Genomic DNA, 21,462 nt, shown 5'->3' with positions numbered 1-21,462 from the left:
CTGTTTCCCTTTTCGGTCATGCTTTAATCATATTTCTTTGTTTTCTTCCTTCTTTTATATGTTCTTTCTTCTGTTCCCTAATTTTTCTTTTCTGCTAATTTTCAATTCCTCTTTATATTTTGATCTTACACGTTTATGTGGTTTTCTTTGTGACTTTTCGTTAATATTATGATATGTTTTGGCTAGTCAACAGTGAGATCATTGTGTACTACTGGAACATCCTTAAATATGTGTAGACATCTACTGAGATAACCTTTCGATATCACTGATCTAGTCAATTGCTCACAGGTAAACAGCGGCAGCGAAAAATAGGCAGAGACCCTTGTTCGAGTCCTGGTCGAGCTTGCATTTCTGTCTACTGAGACTGCACCAATATGTGCAGTCTTATTAACTTCAATTATACCAACTTGTAAATAGGTTTATATTCATTAATTGATATTTTCTGCCTTTCCGTTAACATTATATTATGTAGGTAATTATGATTGTTCGTAATATACTAACATTGCATATGTACAGTCACCGGCAAGAAAAATGGGACAGCTATATCCTTAAATACTGGCTTCCCTGCAAGGGAACTCTACGGCAGTGACAGAACTTGCCATTGGTTTTCAATGGAAGCGAATATTTCAGGATCTAGGTGTCCCATTTCTAATGCCGGTGACTGTACACAAAAAAACAACTTATTGTTACATTTGTAATTTTGTTTCCTTTGGAATAGTTTTGTTGCAAGAATGCAAAGTAATACAAATTATGTCTTCGCAGGGACGCAAATGTACCCCCTACCCGCCATTTTCTCACCCTGAGTCGAATATGCTAAGGCAGTCAAAAATGGTACAGACTTTCCAACTATCTCCATTGACGCTTCTGGTTTTGTTCGTAATTTTTGATGTATATGAATCCTTCCAGACGGCGACCAGACGACTAGGCCTTTGTTGCACAAACTGCGGCACGCGTACCACCACCCTGTGGCGGCGGAACAACGAGGGTGAGCCGGTCTGCAACGCCTGCGGCCTCTACTTCAAGCTGCACGGGGTGAACCGTCCGCTGGCCATGAGGAAAGACGGGATACAGACGCGGAAGAGGAAGCCCAAGAACCAGATGAAGAAGGAGGACGAGAACAAGGAGAAGAATGGATCCCGTACGTATCTTGGCTGGCAAGGGCGTTCTCAGACCCTCTGATTAAGGGGGAGTGGGAGTGGGAGGGGAGGAGAGGATTTGATGAAAGTTCAGTAGGGGATAGAAAAACCTCATTACTTGTAGGGATAACGCTTAACGGATGTTGGTGTTTATTGTTTAGAACTTATTTAGAACTAACTTATATATATTTAGAACTAATTTATAATATTTCGAAATAAATTACCTTCAACTTACATATTTAAAAAAAATATATTTGTTAATTAATTTTCATCTCGTATTAATAAAACTCATAAACCAAAACGGTTAATTTAGTTCTAAATATTATAAATTAGATCTAAATTTTATGCATTAGTTCTAAATACTAAAAACAAAAATCTGTGAAATGTTATCCCAGTCCATCTCACTGTTATAATGCAGAAACAGGGACGTGTATAGAGTCTGTCCGGACGCACCGAAAATCGCTGTATTAGAATTCCAGCTTCAGTGGCACCATTGTTCTCTGCTCCCCCCTCGTTATTTCCCCTCTCTGTGGCTCCGAGACTAAGTTGCATATAAACATGGTTTCGTGCAGTAGATTCAAAACAACTACACATCAATGTATGGACAATTTATTCTGCATCGCGCTACGACACCAGGGGTTCCGGGTTCGAATCCCGGCCTGGGCATTCATGGATTTCATCTGATCATCACTCATCCCCATATTCGCAAATTAGCCAAAAGTGGCACAAAAAGCAAAGTAAAATAACGCAAACCAATCAATTTATTCTGCAGACACACAGACGTAACACAACTAATGAACAAATGTGGGAGTGTGGCTCATAATCGCCGACTCCATGGGGCTTGGGTGGGAGGCTCGAGCCCCCCCAATGTTAACGATGTGGGGGCAGAGCCCCCCAAATAATTTTGCTTAAGAGAATCTAATGTATTATTTTTCTTCTCTTGTAAAGTTTACTCTGAATTGTGCCACATGAACTTAACTTTAAATACACATTTGAAATGTTCTAGACCATCAACTTTGGGGGGCTGAGACCGCTAAACCATCAACTTTGGGGGGGGGGCTATGACCAGAGACAGCAAAACACATGACTAATTACTATATACTAAGTATATAATTATGAGTATTGTTAACATTTTTACTAAAAAGAGTTTCAAAAGAAGATGTCCATGAACTAGGAGAGTGGATGAGACATTCGGGCTACAAATGGCTCACACATGACATTCAGAAAGAGATTATTGATATATTAGGGAGATCTGTTTTGCGCTCCGTGGTAGCAGATATTAAAAGTCGTGAATATTTTGCTATTATGGTTGACGAAACTTGTGACATATCCATCTGTGAACAATTGACATATTGTATTCGAACTGTAAATGAAAATTTTAATATTTTGGAGGAATTCATGGACTTTTACGAGATTTCGAACACTGAGGCCAAAACTTAAAAAAGAGAGGGAGTGAGTCATTAATTAATTTATTTCAATGATCAGAGCCCCCCCCCAATAATTTTGACAAGTCGGCGCCCCTGGTGTTGCTAGAGAACGAAGTGAGAGAGTGGAATTACAAAGGAAATAATGCATCCCCCTCACCCTCTGTAGTTGCTTGGCACTTTCGTCGGCTTGATTTTTTCTTCAAGAGCATAATATTCGTTAAGAACGGTTATAAGATTCCTCTACACTAAATTTCTAGGCGAGAGTATTAGGGGGAGACAACTGCTCATCCTTGCCCCCCATCCCCCCCCGGACGTCTATGTTTGCTGAAGGTGGTTATATTGCTTCAACCTCTCTCATCCTCGCGGTTTTACTTCGCCCTCAGGATCGGGTACCCTCCTGGCGTGCTCAGGATTTTCGAAGGGCGGGGGCGTGCACTTTCTTTTCAGTAGTCTGTCCTCATTTTGCCATCTTTTCCTGCCTTTGATGTTCTCTTTTTTTAAAATGAATGCTGGGCCAAGGGTGGGGGGGATGGGATGACCCTCACCAAATTCCCATTGGGAGGGACACTGTCTCAGCCTCTATTCCTCATCCTAACGACTCCACTTTGGCCTCACAGACCTCATGAGGGCCGCCCTTCGGAGGGTGTGATCACTTCTGATCAGTGGCATCGATTGGGTTCCAAAACTAGGGGGGCAAGGTGCCAAAATTGTGGGGCAAAGGCAGTTTACTGTCCCTTTGTAGATAAGGTTTAGCATAGTGTGGGAGCACAAGTTGAAAAAAAGTTGGGGGCTTGGAACTCCCCCCTTCGCCCCCCTCCTAATCGCCAACACTGTTCTGATATTTACCGAATGTTTTCGTTTTCGTAGTTGTGCACTTGTTTTGACTCATTACCCTTCATTTGTTATCACTTTCCTCAATTTATGCTTACGTCGTCACAGGCCCGTAACTAGAATTGTTCTCCGGGGGGCGCTGGTTATCAGGGTGCCCTGTGGGTGAAACTTGGGGCCTAATTTTGAGGGGGAAGAATCGAACTTGGAGGTCAACTTTATGATACAGATATTTACACCATACAAGAAAAAAAGTAGAATCACACACTCCATACTAATTATGATACAGATATTTACACCATACAAGAAAAAAAGTAGAATCATAGTGCCTACCGTACAATCCACCCCCCGCCGAAGCAATAAAACTCCCCATAGTACGCAAAACTTGGGAGCTGTTAACCTTTGGTGCTGATGTGGAAGGAACGTGGAACATCAGTCCAAGTCATAGATTTCTGTCTAAAGGGGAGGTTGCGACAGGGATGGTACAGATAAAGAAACACCCATTGAAAGAACTTTCTAAAGTCTCTGCTACTCAGACTTCTGCCCATGAACAAGACAAACGAATGTAATAGCTGCTGTTCACGTTCTGTGAATTTATCCTTCAACAAGTTGTGAGCAAAATAATTTCTGTCTACATTTTTTCATTCTTCACTGCAAACAAATTATACAAAAATATCAAGGGGGCTGTCGTTAGCGCCAGGGGCCAGTCCTTCCCTGGCCCGTGCTTGCCTACAGGCCTGCCTCGTCGAACTGTATCCACATGGGTGAAACTTGGGGCCTAATTTTGAGGGGGAAGAATCGAACTTGGAGGTCAACTTTGGGTGGGCAGGTTCGAAGTTTTTTCAAACTAACTAAATAAATAATATGATGTAACTGTGATATTTGCAAAATCACAAATATTACTCTTAATTATTTTGCTCTTTCGGTCCCAGGAGGTTAACAAAGGTACTATTAGCTTGAAAATGTTAATCAAACTGAAATTTTGTGCCTCCCTTGCCCCCGCCAAGTTACGCCTATGCCTATCCATCATCTCTTTATTTATTTTCACCCTTCTCTACTATGACTATTGCACAAATGAAGACCTTCGAATGAACAGCCACTCTGATGTAATCAGATTTTTAAAACAACAAAACGGTGCTTTTTCATTTTTCCTCAAGGTAAAACTGGACAAAATGTACTCATTTTAATATAAAAATTCGAATTGTTTACGACACTTATATAAATGGAATAAAGGTTACGAAATATTTGAAGATAACAATCTACTGCAAAGCACTACACTATCTAAGTGTGTTTTCAAAACAGACCTGCCATCCGTTTCTTCTTACCGGCATGCAGAGAGACTAAAGTCGACACATCAATCGCTTTTTTTTTCTCCGACATAACTGCAGCGGTGCATACCTTCAATATAAACCGTGCTGTAGTCAGATGTGAATGACTGTTACTATGCCACAGTTCATACTAATAGTATAGAGGGTGTATTGTTGCAGTAATTCTATGCCAATAAGCCATTGTCACAGAAAATGTACATTTTGGCGACCCGTTTTACGTCCAAAAGGGACTAGAAAAAGGGGACCGACTACCGTTATAGTCCGAATCCTAGCCATAGGTGGAGTTGAAAGGAGGTGCTAGAAGGTTCGACAGGCATATTGGAAGTTGTAGGAATATGACCACCTCAAGGCTAAATTGATTGCTAATAATTAAGAGATGTATTGAAATAAAAATTAGTTTCATATTGCAAAATGAAGATCAGTCTTTACACTGTATCTGGTAGTACACATGAATAAAAATCTCTTTCTGTAGAGCAATAAGAAATGCACAAACAAAAGTCTGCAAAACCCATATTTTTCCCACTGATGGTAATATATGAGTACAGCGGTGGGGAATATGGGCAGTTCCGTTTGATAGGTAAATTTAAGGACATATTATACATGTAACAATTAGTCACAGGATAGCAATGAATGAACGCATATCATAAACACAGGGCTGTGCACTTAGAAATTTAGTGTAGATAAATCTTATTACCGTTATTAAACAATATTATTCTCTTAAAAAAAAAATAAGGTACGTATTTTCAAGCCGACGAAAATTTCCTGCAACTACGGCAGGTTTATTTCCTACGTAATTTGATTATGTCACCTCGTTTTCCAGCAAATTACTTGTTATTAAGACTCACGCATCTTATTCATTAGCTTAGTTACGTTACACCTGTGTGGTCGCAGAATAAATTGGTCACACATTTGAAATGAATAAATTAAATAAATTATGTGTAGTTGTTTTGAATCTGCTGCACGCAATCATATTTATGTGTAAATTAGCATGAACCACAGAGAAGGAGAATGGGAGGAGAACTCTCTTGCCACGGAAGCTGTAATTCTTCTAATAGTGATTCTCGGTAGCTCCGGACACACACTATACTGGGTGATTTTTTTAACCTGAATCATTTGAATATCTTGAAAAAAAAATCATCCTACAAAAAAATGTTCGAAATAAAAAGTTGATAGTTTGGAGGGGGAAGTTTAGTGGTGCAACAAAAGAACATCCCCTCCCCCTCTTGTAGGTGGGGCGGGGGGCAACTTTGAAATTTCAATTAGAAACCCCTATTTTTTATTACAGATTCGGATTTTATGGAAAAAATACATAAGTTTTGTCTGAAACATTTTTTTCGATTTTTGATAGATGGTGCTATAATCGACAAATTTTCATTTCTTGAATGTTTACACTTTAAAACCAATGTATTTCATTTCGCAATTCATTCAAATTCAAAAAATAAAACATTTTTGTTCCAGGACTTGAAATTGTTGTAAAACAAATTCCTTTGTTTAGGTTTAACACTTCCTTCGGTAGTAAATTGATTGACTGTACGTTGAAACGAAGCGAAAGAACGCACCCTGCCTGGAAAACGCTCAGCATAAACAACGACAGCTTGACGGAGATTCCTGCTAGATTCTCCATACACGAGAACCATTTCAATTTTCTATTCTACAGTTAATACATCCATTGATATTAAAAAGTATCAACAGCTTAGTCAAATTAATCGCTCGGAGCATTCTTGTGATCTAAAAAACAATGATTTAACAGGAAAAGTCTAAAAAGGAACTGTTTCTTGAAATTGTTTTATTTTTTTTATTTTATTTTTCTGTTGTAGCTTTGTTAAGCATCTTTCACACAATAAAAAAATAAACAAATATTGAATCTAACTTTTAAATGTTGTAAATAGGCGAATTACCAGCTTAATGAAATCTCAAAAGATTTGTCAAGAATTAGTACAAAGTTCATGCACGAGAATGTTTTATTTTTTGAATTTAAATGAATTGCGAAATGAAATACATTGGTTTTAAAGTGTAAACATTCAAGAAATGAAAATTTGTCGATTATAGCGCCATCTATCAAAAATCGAAAAAAATGTTTCAGACAAAACTTATGCAATTTTTCCCGTAAAATCCGAATCTGTAATAAAAAATAGGGGTTTCTATTTGAAATTTCAAAGTTGCCCCCCGCCCCACCTCCAAGAGGGGGAGGGGGTGTTGTTTTGTTGCACCACTAAACTTCCCCTTCCAAACTATCAACTTTTTATTTCGAACATTTTTTTGTAGGATGATTTTTTTTCAAGATATTCAAATGATTCAGGTTAAAAAAAATCACCCGTTATATCCCCCTGTTTCCATTAATACAATCCCTACTAATTATAATTTAAGGATTTAAGAAATACATGATAAATTTTATGTAGAAGTAAGTTGATGAAATGTATTATGCATTTAACGAGTCTATTACTATATTATTAATAATTAATATAAAACCAGATGTATTTAATTCATATTCAATATCTCTCATGCATTTACATATTTGAGGCATTAGTTTTTATTCAGATATTTATCCAGGCGCCCCAACATTCCCCTAACAACCCCTCTCAAAATTTTCTCAATAGCAATCTAAATTTTTCACAAAGGCCCGATTTATAGTAATTTTAGTTCTAATTCCACCCCCTTATATCTCTTCTCACTTCGAGCAATGCCCTAATAACGTATTTACACCTCCCAGGTGGAAATTCTGGATATAGGCTACCCACAACTTTATGTATTTCTTACATTGGTTAATGTATTTGTGTACATTTGCCTTTGCAGTTTCTTGCAAGATAATGGTTGAATTTTCTTTCAGAAGGAAAAGAACATCACCAAGACAATTCAGAAGACAGTAATCAGGAGCAATCTCAATCTTCAAGCAGTCAGTCATTCAACCATAGTTCGAGATCCACCCTTTGTAATCCTTCCTCAGCTTCACCTACGATCAAGACAGAAGGGGACGTGAAGCCAGTGGTCACAAGAACCGGGGAATCTCCGATGTCATTTATGACTTCACCGGGAGTCGCACAGAGGATGCACGGATCCGAACAACTCTTTGGACTATCATGTCCTACCCCAGATGCTAGTTACGTCATGATGAACCATGCTCATATGGCTACCAAACTCATGGCCACGACTTAAAATATAAAGTTTCTTTTGCAGTCCCCGTTACTTTCATTTAATGAGTTCTGCACTTGAAGTATTATGTGGTTCACCTTTTTTTAAAATTGAAAGCAGCTCATGTTTTAATACTGTGATTTTGTCAACTTTTTCTTCTCATGGAATATGTGTGCCATAACATTATCCATCACTATTGACTTGCAACATCTAGCAAGTGCTATGTAGAGTTCGTTCGTTTTTCATGATTTATACGTTTATAAAAATTAAAGATATGTTCAAGTGTTATGTTAACATAACTGTGAAAGTGTGCGTGTGTGTGAAACTATGTATTAAAGTGAGCCTATACGATAGGCTACTCTTACATACTTTCTTTTTCAGCGATTCATACATTGTCAAAATGGAGTACACTCTAGTGTGCTGTTGGAATGTTTGTTGGCAAGGAAAGATTATGACTACGGCAATGAATTTGCCGTCACATGGTTGGGTGACTTCAAGGTGCAATAAGACTATATTGTCATGTGCAATGTCGTGTTTGTGTGTGTATATAATTTTCAGGTAAACCAGAATGTGAAAAACATAATTATGTTGCACTATGTGGTAAAAACACATGAAAGTTATAACTGTTCTTGGTAAGTTTATCTGTATAAACCTAGTGATCTTTCATATGTATTCTCTCCCACTAATAGTACCATATGTAGCAAAAATGCTTGTAATAATGATCGTTCCTTTCTGTAAAATGTTTTCTTCTTTTCCTCTGCCATTTGGAATTGATTCATTAGCTTTCCACCAAATCAAAATTAAAAATTTTCAACAACCTGAAACAGAATTTGGATGGGAAAGACTTTTAAAGCCATCATAATTCTTTAAATAATGCTATTTTGCATGCTATAGATGACATGAATAATACAAAAAATATTTGCCATTCAGATGTTATAGGAGTGAAGATTTATACCAATCATAGTACCACACCATTCCACGTTTTTATAGACATATGTTGATATTTTCAACGAATTATAGAACAGTATAAATCACCAAAGAGAAAATACTTGCCAGTGTAAAATGTACTTTAAAAGTTAATCTCTCTCAACTTCTTAATTCAATAGATGTGATGTAATCAGATGTACTAACAGCCTCTTCTTATTTCAAACTTTGTGTATTATGTACAAATAATATTCAACAAGTAGATATTTTTTTAGATTTGATGAATGAAACTCAGATTTTTTTCGATTTCATATGTATGATTTCAAATTTTCGAATTTCCTTCCTAAAATATTTATGATAACTATGACAGAATTTTTCTTTCGAATTCAAGTGGGCCTACAAACTGTTTATTCAATCTCTATAGACGTTGTCAATATTTTCGATGCGTACGAAGTATTTTGCAAAATGTGTTACATCTTGTCCCTGATGTATACTTTTTGTACACAATGTCTTTGTAGATATTATTCACATCATTTTCCCACTATTATACGAAGATTCGTCTGTATACGTACAATTTTAACTCTTCCTTCGGGCTTACAGAAATATTAAAAACTTTACTATATCTGATGGATCTCATTTGAATAATTTAGTTTGAGGGGCTTCTGAATGTTTCATATGGACCTATGCAAACCCAAGTCTAGAATTCCTGCAGCAAAACTGCTTTAACCGAATACACGTAGCCTACACATTGCAAATATCAGAACCTCAAAGGTGGCGATGATTTTGTTAAACGCATAAAAAATGCATTTCACTTGTTTTTGGTTTAAAATTTGTAAGTTTAATGTATATTATCACATGTTTCTGAAAGTTTCCATGGCATGTTTTTGGAATATGAACATTTATGGGAATCTAATATTAGTTTTACACTTAGAACAGTGTAAATGGACGAAACATATGAATTAATTTTTGACTGTCCTGTAGTTCAGTACTCCAATTAGAATAATTGCAGATTGTCCATTTTGACTGACACTGTTATTTTTACTTCTCCCCCATTTACAACGTATGAATTAGTAGTGCATGTTGTACTTTTTATAATAATAAAGGAAATTGACTTGGAAGGTACAAGTATAAATAAATACAAACGTTTGCTCTTATGAAAATGCATGAGACGGGTTTTATAGTTAAAAGTTCTCTGTTGCACAAATGCACCGAAAAAATGTAGATATATCCAAGCCTATTTCATGTACAAATTTCTTAAGAATCTCATAAAACATTCAACTGCATACCTCGTATAATATAGTTTTTACTGCATAAGGAAACAATCATTTGAGATTAAAAAGGATACTTTCACTATTGTAAGTAAACCAAAGACTTCATTTATATAATAAAACAAGTTATGAAAATGTTTTCATTTTTGAAAAGTTAGTTTATGATTCTGTATATGTGATTGTATGTTTGATGTGAAATTGATACTAACTGTTGCACTTTATCAACACTGAACTATAATAAATCAAAATATTCAACCATGCCATATAGATGCTTTATTTCTGTCATTGCTAATCCCAAAAACTTGCTTCATATTGACACCTGATAAAACATGTTAACAAGGAATTGTAAAGCCTCATCGATCTAATTTTATTGGCCTATCTTTAGATTGAATCTAGTAGTCGAAATTCGAATGAGAACCTGCTCAAAAATTGAAAGTGGCGAATTGATATAAGAAGATGCAAGAATAAAGAAATTTGGGTAAGAGAAAGAGGTTATATAAATAAGTCTATAATTTCATTCCATAAACATATACCACTTGGCAGATGAATAGTTCTTTGTCTTTTTGTACATTTTCATGATGCACAGATATCAGAGACAATTAATCTCGTGTCTTTCATGGCATCCCTCATCCATGTTTTCACGCTACAATTTCATTATTCATCCGCTCTGCGGGCGACCTTGGTTGGACATTGTGTATTCGTGGCGTAGCAACTAGCAACATATCGCGAAGCCCTGGGCGAGATGAGAATGCAAGGTCACCCGCCTGTATGTCACGTCTCTGATTTGACGTATTCATTCCAATTCTAACGTTAAACTATAATTTTAAGCCAGATAAAAACAATGTTTTAATTTTATTGTCCACAAAATTAGCCTTCCATCTATTTCTCTCTCCTATTTATGTATTACATTTTTCGCATCAGCTCCATGGGACGCGATGCTCGGGGCGGTCGCCCTTCTCTTGCTACGCCACTGTGTGTATTGTTACTGTTCACAACTTATAAATAGTAACACTATTGCAAAGTATAAAATTCCGATTAGCCGTTCTAGTGCATTTGCTATTAATTGTTTGAACCTACAGGGTGGCTCAAAAAGTCACAACATCCTCGGTACAAGGCCACTGCAGCGCGCAACGTGGAAATGGTGATAACCAATCGTTGCCAGGCAAAGAGGGGACCACACTGATGCCACCCGCACGGTCGGCGGCCATCTTGACCGCCATCTTGAATTCAACTTTAGAATTTTAAATGGGAAGGGGGTGATATGATATATCAAATCAGGCTAGAATTTCAAGAGAAATGCAATGGTGAAGGTTTTTTCGACGTATCTTTAACCATTAAAAAGTTATGACTGAATTATTGTACCAATTTGCTCCTTTTCGAGTTGTTAGAAAAATGCCTTAAAATTTGTTTAGCGCATCGGTAATGCATCGAGATCAAAGTGATGTCTAGGGAGAGAGGTTTGCCTGCCATTGCACACGATTTTAATCGGATACATCCACGAAGAGCTGCGCATTATGAATGGTTGTCGCGAACAATTACAATGTGATGCTTCCATTAAATGAAAAGTCTTTCACAGTGACAAGTCTAATGTTTATGTTCATAAGGAAGTTCATAAACAGAATATTCAATCCTTTTTATCTGATAACCCATTTTCGACAGATCAAAGCTGAATGGTTAGTGCTGGTAAGTTAGTGGTGTGGCGTGCTGTGTGGAACACGATTGGTTAGTCAATTTTTCATCAACGGAATCTTAAATGCTTAGGGCTACTTAGATTTGTTAAATAAACATGTTTTTTCATCCTTGCTTATGGAAGAAGGTACTTTTTACAGAGTTTTTTCAATAGGGAGGAACACCAGAACACTATGGGAACGTTGTGAAGCAGTTTCTGTCCAAAGTTAGTTATCAGATGACAAGGGCCGCATATTCTGTTTATGAACGTCCTTATGAACATAAACATTAGCCTTGTCACTGTGAAAGACTTTTCATTTAATGGAAGCATCACATTGTAATTGTTCGCGACAACCATTCATAATGCGCAGCTCTTCGTGGATGTATCTGATTAAAATCGTGTGCAATGGCAGGCAAACCTCTCTCCCTAGACATCACTTTGATCTCGATGCATTACCGATGCGCTAAACAAATTTTAAGGCATTTTTCTAACACCTCGAAAAGGAGCAAATTTGGTACAATAATTCAGTCATAACTTTTTAATGGTTAAAGATACGCCGAAAGAAAACTTCACCATTGCATTTCTCGTGAAATTCTAGCCTGATTTGATATATCACCCCCTTCCCATTTAAAATTCTAAAGTTGAATTCAAGATTGCGGACATCAAGATGGCCGCCGACTGCACGGGTGGCGTCAATGCGGTTCCCCCTGGGCCTGATAACGATTGGTCATCACCATTTCCATTTTGCGCGCTGCAGTGGCCTTGTACCGAGGGTGTTAAGTGACTTTTTGAGCCACCCTGTACAATAGGCCATATTTACCAATAAATACGGTAACTCAAAGTAGTTAATATATATTTCCATGCACTAATAACATAATTCAGCTTTGAATACTTTTATTTACATGTGTTCGAGAAAGAAAAATAAGTAATTATTTGTATTAGTGTCAATCTTTTCGGCAAAATACACTATTTTTGCAAGTTGTCATCAGAATCTTGCTTACACCAGTGACCTCCTACCAGTGAATCCTGGTCGACTGGATACACCACAACATACCCTAATTAACAATTGTACTCTGCTTGGAAGAGTCCTATTTTATATCGCAATGGAATTGTATTATACGGTGCCGATTGATAGGCACTAGTAAAGTACGCAGGGAAATAGGCACAGAACTATGAATAAAGGCGTTTAAAGATTAAGTTGAATGGAGCCATATTTAAATCTGTATTTTGAATAAATAATGATCATGTCAACAATTGAATTTCAAGAATAATTTCCTTTTGTTGCTAAGTGATAAGTTATTTTATGCGTATGAATATAATTTCAAGTCCGAGTGAGATCTATCAATTTAACAAATTTATTGTTATATACGTAGCACAACAACCGAGATTAGTAAGATTAATATAGAACTACTGCAGACAAGTAGTTGTCAAGGTATGTGGCAGCAGTACTAGAGATTAATAAGTAACGTTTTGACTGTTGAAAGCGATTTTAGTGCTTAAAGATAGCAAAGTGACTTAAGTTATCCTCTTGGATCCAGTCCAGAAGGTCCTGGATTTGATTTCCGGTGGTGGCACCCTGCAATGGCTTGTATTTAACTTGAAACTGTAGTTCCAATCACGATTAGCATTCCTGAGCAGACAAACTTTAAACTTTTCCCATGTGCATAAAGTGCTATGTATAGTAGGAATCATTGTATTCCCAGTTTTGTAGCTGCATACAGGACAAGTGGTATCAAATTGAATTTTCAGGCAAGAAAAATGATTTGCACGATTTTTTAATTTCTCAAAATTAAACGTCCATCTACAGTATGTAATTTAAACCTGTTTGCTCAGTGGAGGGCACACACTGGTATATCAGGTGTAATGAAGAAGTGTGTATTCTTACAGGAAATCTATTACTTTTGAGAGAAGATATAAATTAATATTATTAAACTAAATCAAAACATTTAAATATTAATTCTTCACAGAAATATCTTTCCAAAACGTTCAAGTTTCCACTATTGGCTCCTATTGATTTTAAAAATAATTTTTCATTAATTGTACTTAGAGGGATGGGGGCTGAAGGAGCTACACCTCAACATTTTTAGGAAATAGAAAAATCAAATGAAAGCAGTAAAGAAATTAGGAGACACCTTAAAATAACCCTCGATAACAATTTTTACCTTTGAATAATTTATATAACGAAAATTTAAAATTATAATTTGCGCTCATTTTTCATGAAAACTACAACAACTGGGTATCACCAAAATTGATTTACGGCGATGCACTATTATATGATCCAAGTCTAGATTCAATCTCACTCTGATCAGTAAAGGTAAGATTTATGTCACTGAGCCGGCTGTCATATTTAGTTGTCTCAAAAGTTGTTAAACCAACTTTATTCATCAAAGCGAAAGAAAAAACACCGAAAGACATTCTAAGGGTAATTACGTCGAACATCAAGCCTGCAGAAGATAAGATACGCATCACCAACATGCGTCCAACCAAAGAACTTTTAATAGTTGAACTGGAATCTGACCAGGAACTCAAGCGTATGAAAGATAACCCTAAACTTCTTGAATGCGGACTACAGATGGAACCCACAAGGAAGAAAAATCCTATGGTAATTCTGTACGATATATCCAAGTCGTACAAGGATGAGGAACTAATGGATGAGCTGTATCATATGAACTTTAGCGATATTATGACTGATGAGGAAATGTACAACAACCTGAGGTTTAGGTTTCGGACTGGTAGGCGGAATCAGGCCTCATCTCATGTAGTTTTAGAAGCATCACCAAACATGAGAAACCTAATCCTAAGTAAAGGTAGACTGTTCTTGAACTTTTCAGTGGCTATTGTTAGGGATTTTATTTCGGTGCCAAGATGCTTTAAATGTAAAGATCTAGGTCACATTAGTAAGTTTTGCAACAAAGAGACAGTGTGTGGGAAATGTGGAGAATCCCATGCAGAGGAAAACTGTCCGTCAGCAAACATATGGGTTTGTATACCCTGTAAAATACGAGAAAGAAACTGCGCTAAAGAAGAATGTCCAACCTACAGAGAGATAAGAGATAGAATCATTTCTAAAATTAATTATGGATAACCCTTTTCTAGATGTACATAGCAAAACTCTTGATGAAATTAAAGTGATTCAAATCAATGCGCAGGGTTCTAAGATAGCTACCCAAGAAGTGATAAATCATATTATTACTCATAATATAGACATTGCTCTCATCCAGGAGCCTTACCACCTGAAAGGAAAACCAGTTGGCATTCCGAGTCGAATGCAAGTCTACTCAATATCTGATAAACCAATGACATTTACTATAATCGCCAATAGTGACTTACAAATATTCTGGTTACACAATTACTCAACATCTCACTGTATAGTAACGAAAATCTGCTTAGGAGATGATAGCTGGGTTTTAGTAAATATGTACTGCCAGTTTAAAGATCCTATACAACCTTATTTGGATCAACTGGAAAGAATTGTTACTGACCTATCCATGAATAACATCTTAATTGGAATGGACTCGAATGCTAAATCAAAGCATTGGTTTAGCAAGGTCACAGATAACCGTGGCTTGGAACTGGAAGACCTACTGGCCAGTAAAAACTTACATGTTTTAAATAGAAGATCTGATATTCCAACATACTCTAATAGAGCAGGAGCAACATCGAATATTGACTTGACAATTTCAAACATGAACATGGGCGGTTATCGATAGATAACTGGTGGGTTGCTGAGAAGCTGACAGTTAGTGACCACAACTTGATTAGCTACTGTATCAAACTTAAAAGACGACACACACAAGTCAACAAGAGATTAACCAAAAGAAAATGGAATATGCGTGACCAAGAAATGCTACGCACTCTTGTGGCAAATGAATTAAGGCACAATCCGATAACCTTGGATAACACGATCTCTGGAAATGTAGCTACAGTTGCGCACATATTGGGGACTGTGCCAGGCCATATTCCTAAGATGAAGGAGCAGAAACCTAAACAAGCCTGGCCAGAGTATATCATGAGAAGACGGAACATTACGCGGAGACTCAGAAAACTCTATCAAAAATCCAAGACGGATAGAGACAGAACATTCTATCTAGAGAAGTACCGAAACTCCAAATGGAAATACGGTAAGCTTATTGAACAGTACAAGATCAAATCCTGGGCCTGTCTAGTACAACGGGAGATCCTTAAAAATCCTTGGAGCATGCCATACAAAATAGCTGCCCAAAAAAATTCACAGAAATTCGTCCCTGTACCATTTAAGAAGAGTGACAATACATACACAAGCTCATGGCAGGAGGCAGTAAGCTTCATAATGGATGGACTACTACCATTGGACGATTCTGAAGAGGACACACCAATCCAGAACAACATAAGATCTACAGTTGATGTAACCTATGAAAATCCTACACTGGTGATACCGTTTGCACAGGAAGAAATCGCCGCGGTGATCGACAGATTGAAAAATGGCAAAGCCCCGGGTCCTGATGGAACTCTAAACGAGTTAATCAAAATTACTAAAAACCAACTTCTCGGAGGTTTACAGACAATCTATAACCAATGTCTAGCAGAAGGGATTTTTCCTGAAGACTGGAAATTAGCAACGTTAGTGCTTTTCTTAAAGGATACCAAAAGAGATCCATCCAATGTAAAATCCTATAGGCCAATTTGCCTCTTGGATGTCTTAGGCAAAGTTTTTGAGAGGCTGATTACAAAGAGACTAAACGAAAGACTAACACTAATAAGGAATTCCAGCAAACAGTATGGGTTTATTAAAGGACGCTCTACTGAGGATGCGGTCAATCGTGTGATAACATCTATAAACCAAACTCATTATAAGTATGTTACTGGAATTACAATTGACATTAGCGGAGCGTTCAATAATGTATGGTGGCCATACTTACTACGAGAACTAAGGAGGTTGCAGATTCCTAAGCCTCTATACAGCTTAATCTGTGATTACCTGAAAGACAGGAGAATACAGTTCGTTTGGGGACATGAGACGATCTGCAGGAGTGTAAACAAAGGCTGTCCTCAGGGCTCTGTCCTGGGGCCAGTCCTTTGGAATATAACCTTGGAACCACTACTGCTGGCTCTCAGCAGGATGGATGAGATCATAGATAGTGTTGCTTATGCAGATGATCTATTAATCATAACCGGATCGAATAATCGCAAAGGTTTGGAGTTCAATGCTAACAAGATCTTGAATCAAGTGGCCATTTGGTCTGAGGAATCTAAGTTGACCATAGCTAAGGAGAAGACATATCAAATCCTCCTTAAGGGAAAACTGGCTCGAGCGCCTATATTCAAGTTTCAGAACTCTTCAATTAAAAATGTTCAAGTCATCAAATACCTTGGAATTCACATGGAAGCTCAAATGAGCCTAAGAGCTCATGTGAACAGTGTTACAGCTAAGGCCAAGTCAGCTTTACACAATATCTTAAACATGGGTAATACTGCATTTAAGATACCATTCAAGATCGCAATGCTGTATTATAAAGCGATATTTGTTACAACTATATGTTATGCAGCGTCTACTTGGGCTTTCCTTTCTAGGAAGAAAGTTGTCCGGGACCGTCTGAGATCGGCACAGCGCAACGTCTTGTTGAGAATTCTTGGGGCCTTTCGCACAACGTCAACTATGTCAACTATAGTGCTAGCTGGTGTCTTGCCTCTTGATTTTGAGGTTCAAAGACACGCTTCTAGATATTGGTTTCGGAAGGGAGACCAAGCTAAGATATTCATGCTGTTGGGAATTAATGTGAATACCATGCAGGACATTGACCAGGTTCTACAAAGCAAATGGCAACAAGAGTGGAGACAATACTCGGGATCAGTACACACGAAGCTATATATGCCTGACGTTACATTCTGGACAATGAACTCACTCTTTAAACCAACTAAAGGGTTGATACACCTCATTACAGGGCATGGCCCTTATTGGTGTTGCTTGACTTGTCCAAGGCGTTTAATCTTGTATCTCATCAGCTACTCCTTTCGAAAATGAGTTACTACGGTTTTTCGCCGGGAGCAATAAAATGGTTCCGGTCTTACCTTACTGGGCGAGTGCAATCGGTGACGCTTCCCTCAGGAGCTACATCGCCTCCCCTTAGGATACCCTCAGGGGTTGCGCAAGGAAGTATTCTAGGCCCTTTTCTATATTCCCTCTTCACCGCCGACCTACCCCTAAATGTACGACACAGTGTACCTCATTGTTATGCAGACGACACGCAGCTGATGATGCCAGTAGACCCCAAAAATGCAAAACCAGCAATTGGTCTCCTGAACCGTGACCTTGATGCTATTTATAAATGGTGTAAACGTAATGGTCTTGTAATCAACCCCTCTAAATGCTGCTTTACATTAATTGGTTCTAGCGCTGCCTTAAATAAAATTCAAATAAATGGGTTATCAATTAATATTAATGATGAGAGGGTCCCACACTGCACAACTGTTAAGAACTTAGGTGTGATATTTAATGAGAAACTTGACTGGCAAAACCACGTAACGTCTCAGAGTTCAAAAGCTTATGGTATACTTAGATCACTCTATAAGTGATTCTATAAGTAAGTCTAGATCACTTACTTTCGACTGATGTTAAATTGCGCCTTATGCAAGCTCTAGTTCTTCCAATTTTCGATTACTGTGACGTTGTTTACGGTGTTAATCTAACAAAAAAGAATGCTAAAATTGCACAAAAAGTACAGAATTCTTGTATACGTTTTGCATTTAGCTTGAAACGAAGGGATCACATACTGCCTTACTTAAATGACGTTAATTGGCTGAATATGACACGACGCAGAAAACTACATCTGGCCTGCACGATATTCAAAATTCTGCAAACAAAAACACCCACATACTTATACGACAGACTCAAATTTAGACACGACATACACAACTACACGACTCGACACTCTAAGAAACTTAATCTGGACAGATTCTCAAAATCCATATTCCTGTCATCCTTCAAAGCTGCTTCTGCATATTGTTGGAATGCGCTGCCACCAGATGTTACCTCGTGTGCGACATATAACAGCTTTAAAAGGGCAGTAACAAAAGTACTTCTACATGAGCAAGGACAAATCATCAGTACACATGACTAGATTCAGATTGCTTACGTTGAAATCAAAACAAAAATGAGCAGATTCGAACCCAAGATAAACATTTTGATGTGTGTGAATGAGAAAAATTGTTTTTTTTTATCTTTTTAGTGTGTTAATTACTGAAATATTTAGAAGTGAAAATGTAATGGAATTCGTATGTTATAGTAGTAATTGTATTTTGTCTGTTTTATTGTAGTAGATTTTGCGGGTTAAGTGGTAGAGCAGCCACAGGCTGAACTTCGCCCATGAATAAAGAAATTCTAATTCTAATTCTAATTCTAATTCTAATTCTAATAAGGCATATTTGAAACGCTTTGGCCTCAGTCTAGATGACCAGTGCCAAGTATGTAAGACTACTGATACTCCAGAACACGCTGTGTTTTATTGCAATAAATTTCAAGACCCCAAAATAAGGGAACTTAGAGCTAAGCTAGAACCAGACCTTGTAAGACAACAACTTACTTGTCAACGAACCTTTCCTACAATTAATGCTTTGGCTGAGCTGATATCTACGCTTGAGGAAATGGAATTCAAACACCATCAAGAGTCACGCGCCCGACAAGTGGTTCCAATATCATCATTTATTGAAAACATGGAACCCACTGGAACTAAGACTAGATCGAGCATGAGACTTGCTGCCCAATTAATGGGAGAAAGCAGCTGTGCACAAAATAATTGCTTAAATGAAATAAGATAGTATGAAGAAGGACCGGCTTCCCTGAATAGAAGAAAACACTACATTACATCCCTCAGAAGAGAACCCGACATACCAGAATTGGATGACTGAAACCAATATATACATTTCCAGTATCCAGATGCTGTCTACCAGTTGAGGACTGCGAGTAGAAGATTGAAGACAGAAGAGGAGGCTTGAGAACTCCCTATTCTTCAGGGATGTCTCTTCAATATAACTCTTATGAATATCTACTTGTCTTCTGATCTAAGGATTCCTCATCAAGTGCCATTATTATTCTCTTATTTATGGGATCTAAGGGTTCCTCGAATATTTTATTCTATATTCTCATTCTTATATTGTATTCTTATATATTCATTATTTTATTTCTATGTTATATGTATCTTTATATTTCATATCTTGCTTATTGTTTGGAGCTACTCAATTTCACAACATTAATTTTTCAAAAACGTCTTGGTTTAAATCTTAGGTACCAAGACTCAGAGCACTTGCCTCTTCTCTCTTACGTACCTTCTGACCTCTCTACTTACCAAGTTAATCCTTATATCCTATTCCGGGATACGGATACCACACTCAGATAAGATCAAGAAAGAAGATCTGAGTGAGAGGGTACCAAAAGTGAGAGTGGCGAGTGGAGGCGGAGGATCGCCGCTCCGTATCCCGTAAATTTAGTTTTAGATATTGGCATAGGCGTAACTTGGTGGGCGCAAGGGTGGCGCTTGCCCATCCCTAAAATATTCAGGTTTGTTAAAATTTACAAGGGCACTTTTGTTAGCCTACTGAGACCTGAGGAGCAAAGTAATAATGAGTAAAATTTGATTTCGCAAATGTAATGGATATTTAGCAAATAATTCTGGACGCTATTTTTATAGGAAGGTAAACTTTTCGACTCTGCCCCCCCAAAGTTAAGCCTAAAGTTCGATTCTGCCCCACCCCCCAAACTTAGGTTCCAAGTTACGCTCCATGCTGTGGCGTGCCCAGAATTTTCGAAAGGGAGGGGCTATGTATACTTTCTTGGTAGTCAGCGCTCATTTTGTCATATGTTCCTACTTTTGACGTTCTTTGTTTAGGAATACTGGGCCAAAGGGGGGGGCTATAACCCCCCCTTGGGCACGCCACTGGCTCCATGGATATTTGCACAATTTAGATTGAATTGACATAATCTTTCAGTGAGGTGGAAATGAGTTTTGGGTTTTCTTTGTAGATGCATACATTACATGACATGTCACCTTGAAATACACCATAACAATAATCTAAATGCATGCATGCATGTGTTAATAGAACTACATGCCAAAAGAAACGAAGTATTTTTGCCACCTATTCATATTGTCCACCAAAGATTGAAAAAAATTGCTCTCGAACGTAATAGTTTTCCTCTTAACTACTGAAATACCATCCTCCTACACGGCGAATCAATCGTTTGAAGAGTAAGAATGGAAGGATTTCGGTTTTGTATACACAATGATAGTACTCGAGTACTTATAGAGCGTCGAAAAGTATAGAAAATTCCACAAACGACGAAGTGACCCAACACAGCCCAGTTTTAGTACTTGAGATAAGTACTTGTAGAACACCAGAAGTCTGAGAAAATACCCAATAACTAGCATCTAAAAGAGAGAGCCAAGGGCGCCAACTTTTCAAAAAACACTTCAATTAGGCCTATAAGTACACAAAATAAGTCGTAAATCCTCCCTTATGCATTTTTTAACCAAATATGTTTTTACTGATTTCAATAATCACGACCACGAATCACAATAAAGTATAATAATAATAGCATGACAAATTATTTGGCTGACTTGGGCCCTCGGCGTCATGTATGTTGGCGCCACTGTACACAGGCGACATAAATTGCGTAACGAAGTTTTTGTATAGTAGCTATGGTGCTATAAAACCAATGTGCGAATTGAGCTTTTTTTGGGGGGGGGGGAGTGGCGTACTCAGTGGCGTATCTCAGATTTCATT

At 37.6% G+C, this 21,462-nt stretch overlaps 1 protein-coding gene across 7 annotated transcripts in view; it reads left to right on the top strand.

Annotated features, from left to right (window-relative positions):
• Window positions 1–10,296, top strand: part of LOC145993902 (transcription factor GATA-4-like) — a 268,504-nt gene extending 258,208 nt beyond the window's left edge. For 6 of the 7 annotated variants that reach the window (XM_083129810.1, XM_083129807.1, XM_083129809.1 and 3 more), the window contains 2 exons: window positions 907–1,138; window positions 7,547–10,296. In XM_083129810.1, coding sequence (XP_082985936.1) covers window positions 907–1,138; window positions 7,547–7,872 — 558 coding nt within the window. In that variant the 3' untranslated portion in view covers window positions 7,873–10,296. The remainder of the gene's footprint in view (window positions 1–906; window positions 1,139–7,546) is intronic. The other variant, XM_083129811.1, reaches the window with a different exon arrangement.
• Window positions 10,297–21,462: the final 11,166 nt, after the last annotated feature.

Source organism: Lepisma saccharinum, chromosome 10, assembly GCF_977018435.1.
Source record: "Lepisma saccharinum chromosome 10, izLepSacc3.1, whole genome shotgun sequence".
Taxonomy (NCBI): domain Eukaryota; kingdom Metazoa; phylum Arthropoda; class Insecta; order Zygentoma; family Lepismatidae; genus Lepisma; species Lepisma saccharinum.
Note: the sequence above shows the minus strand (reverse complement) of the source record. Positions and strands in the feature narration are given on the sequence as shown.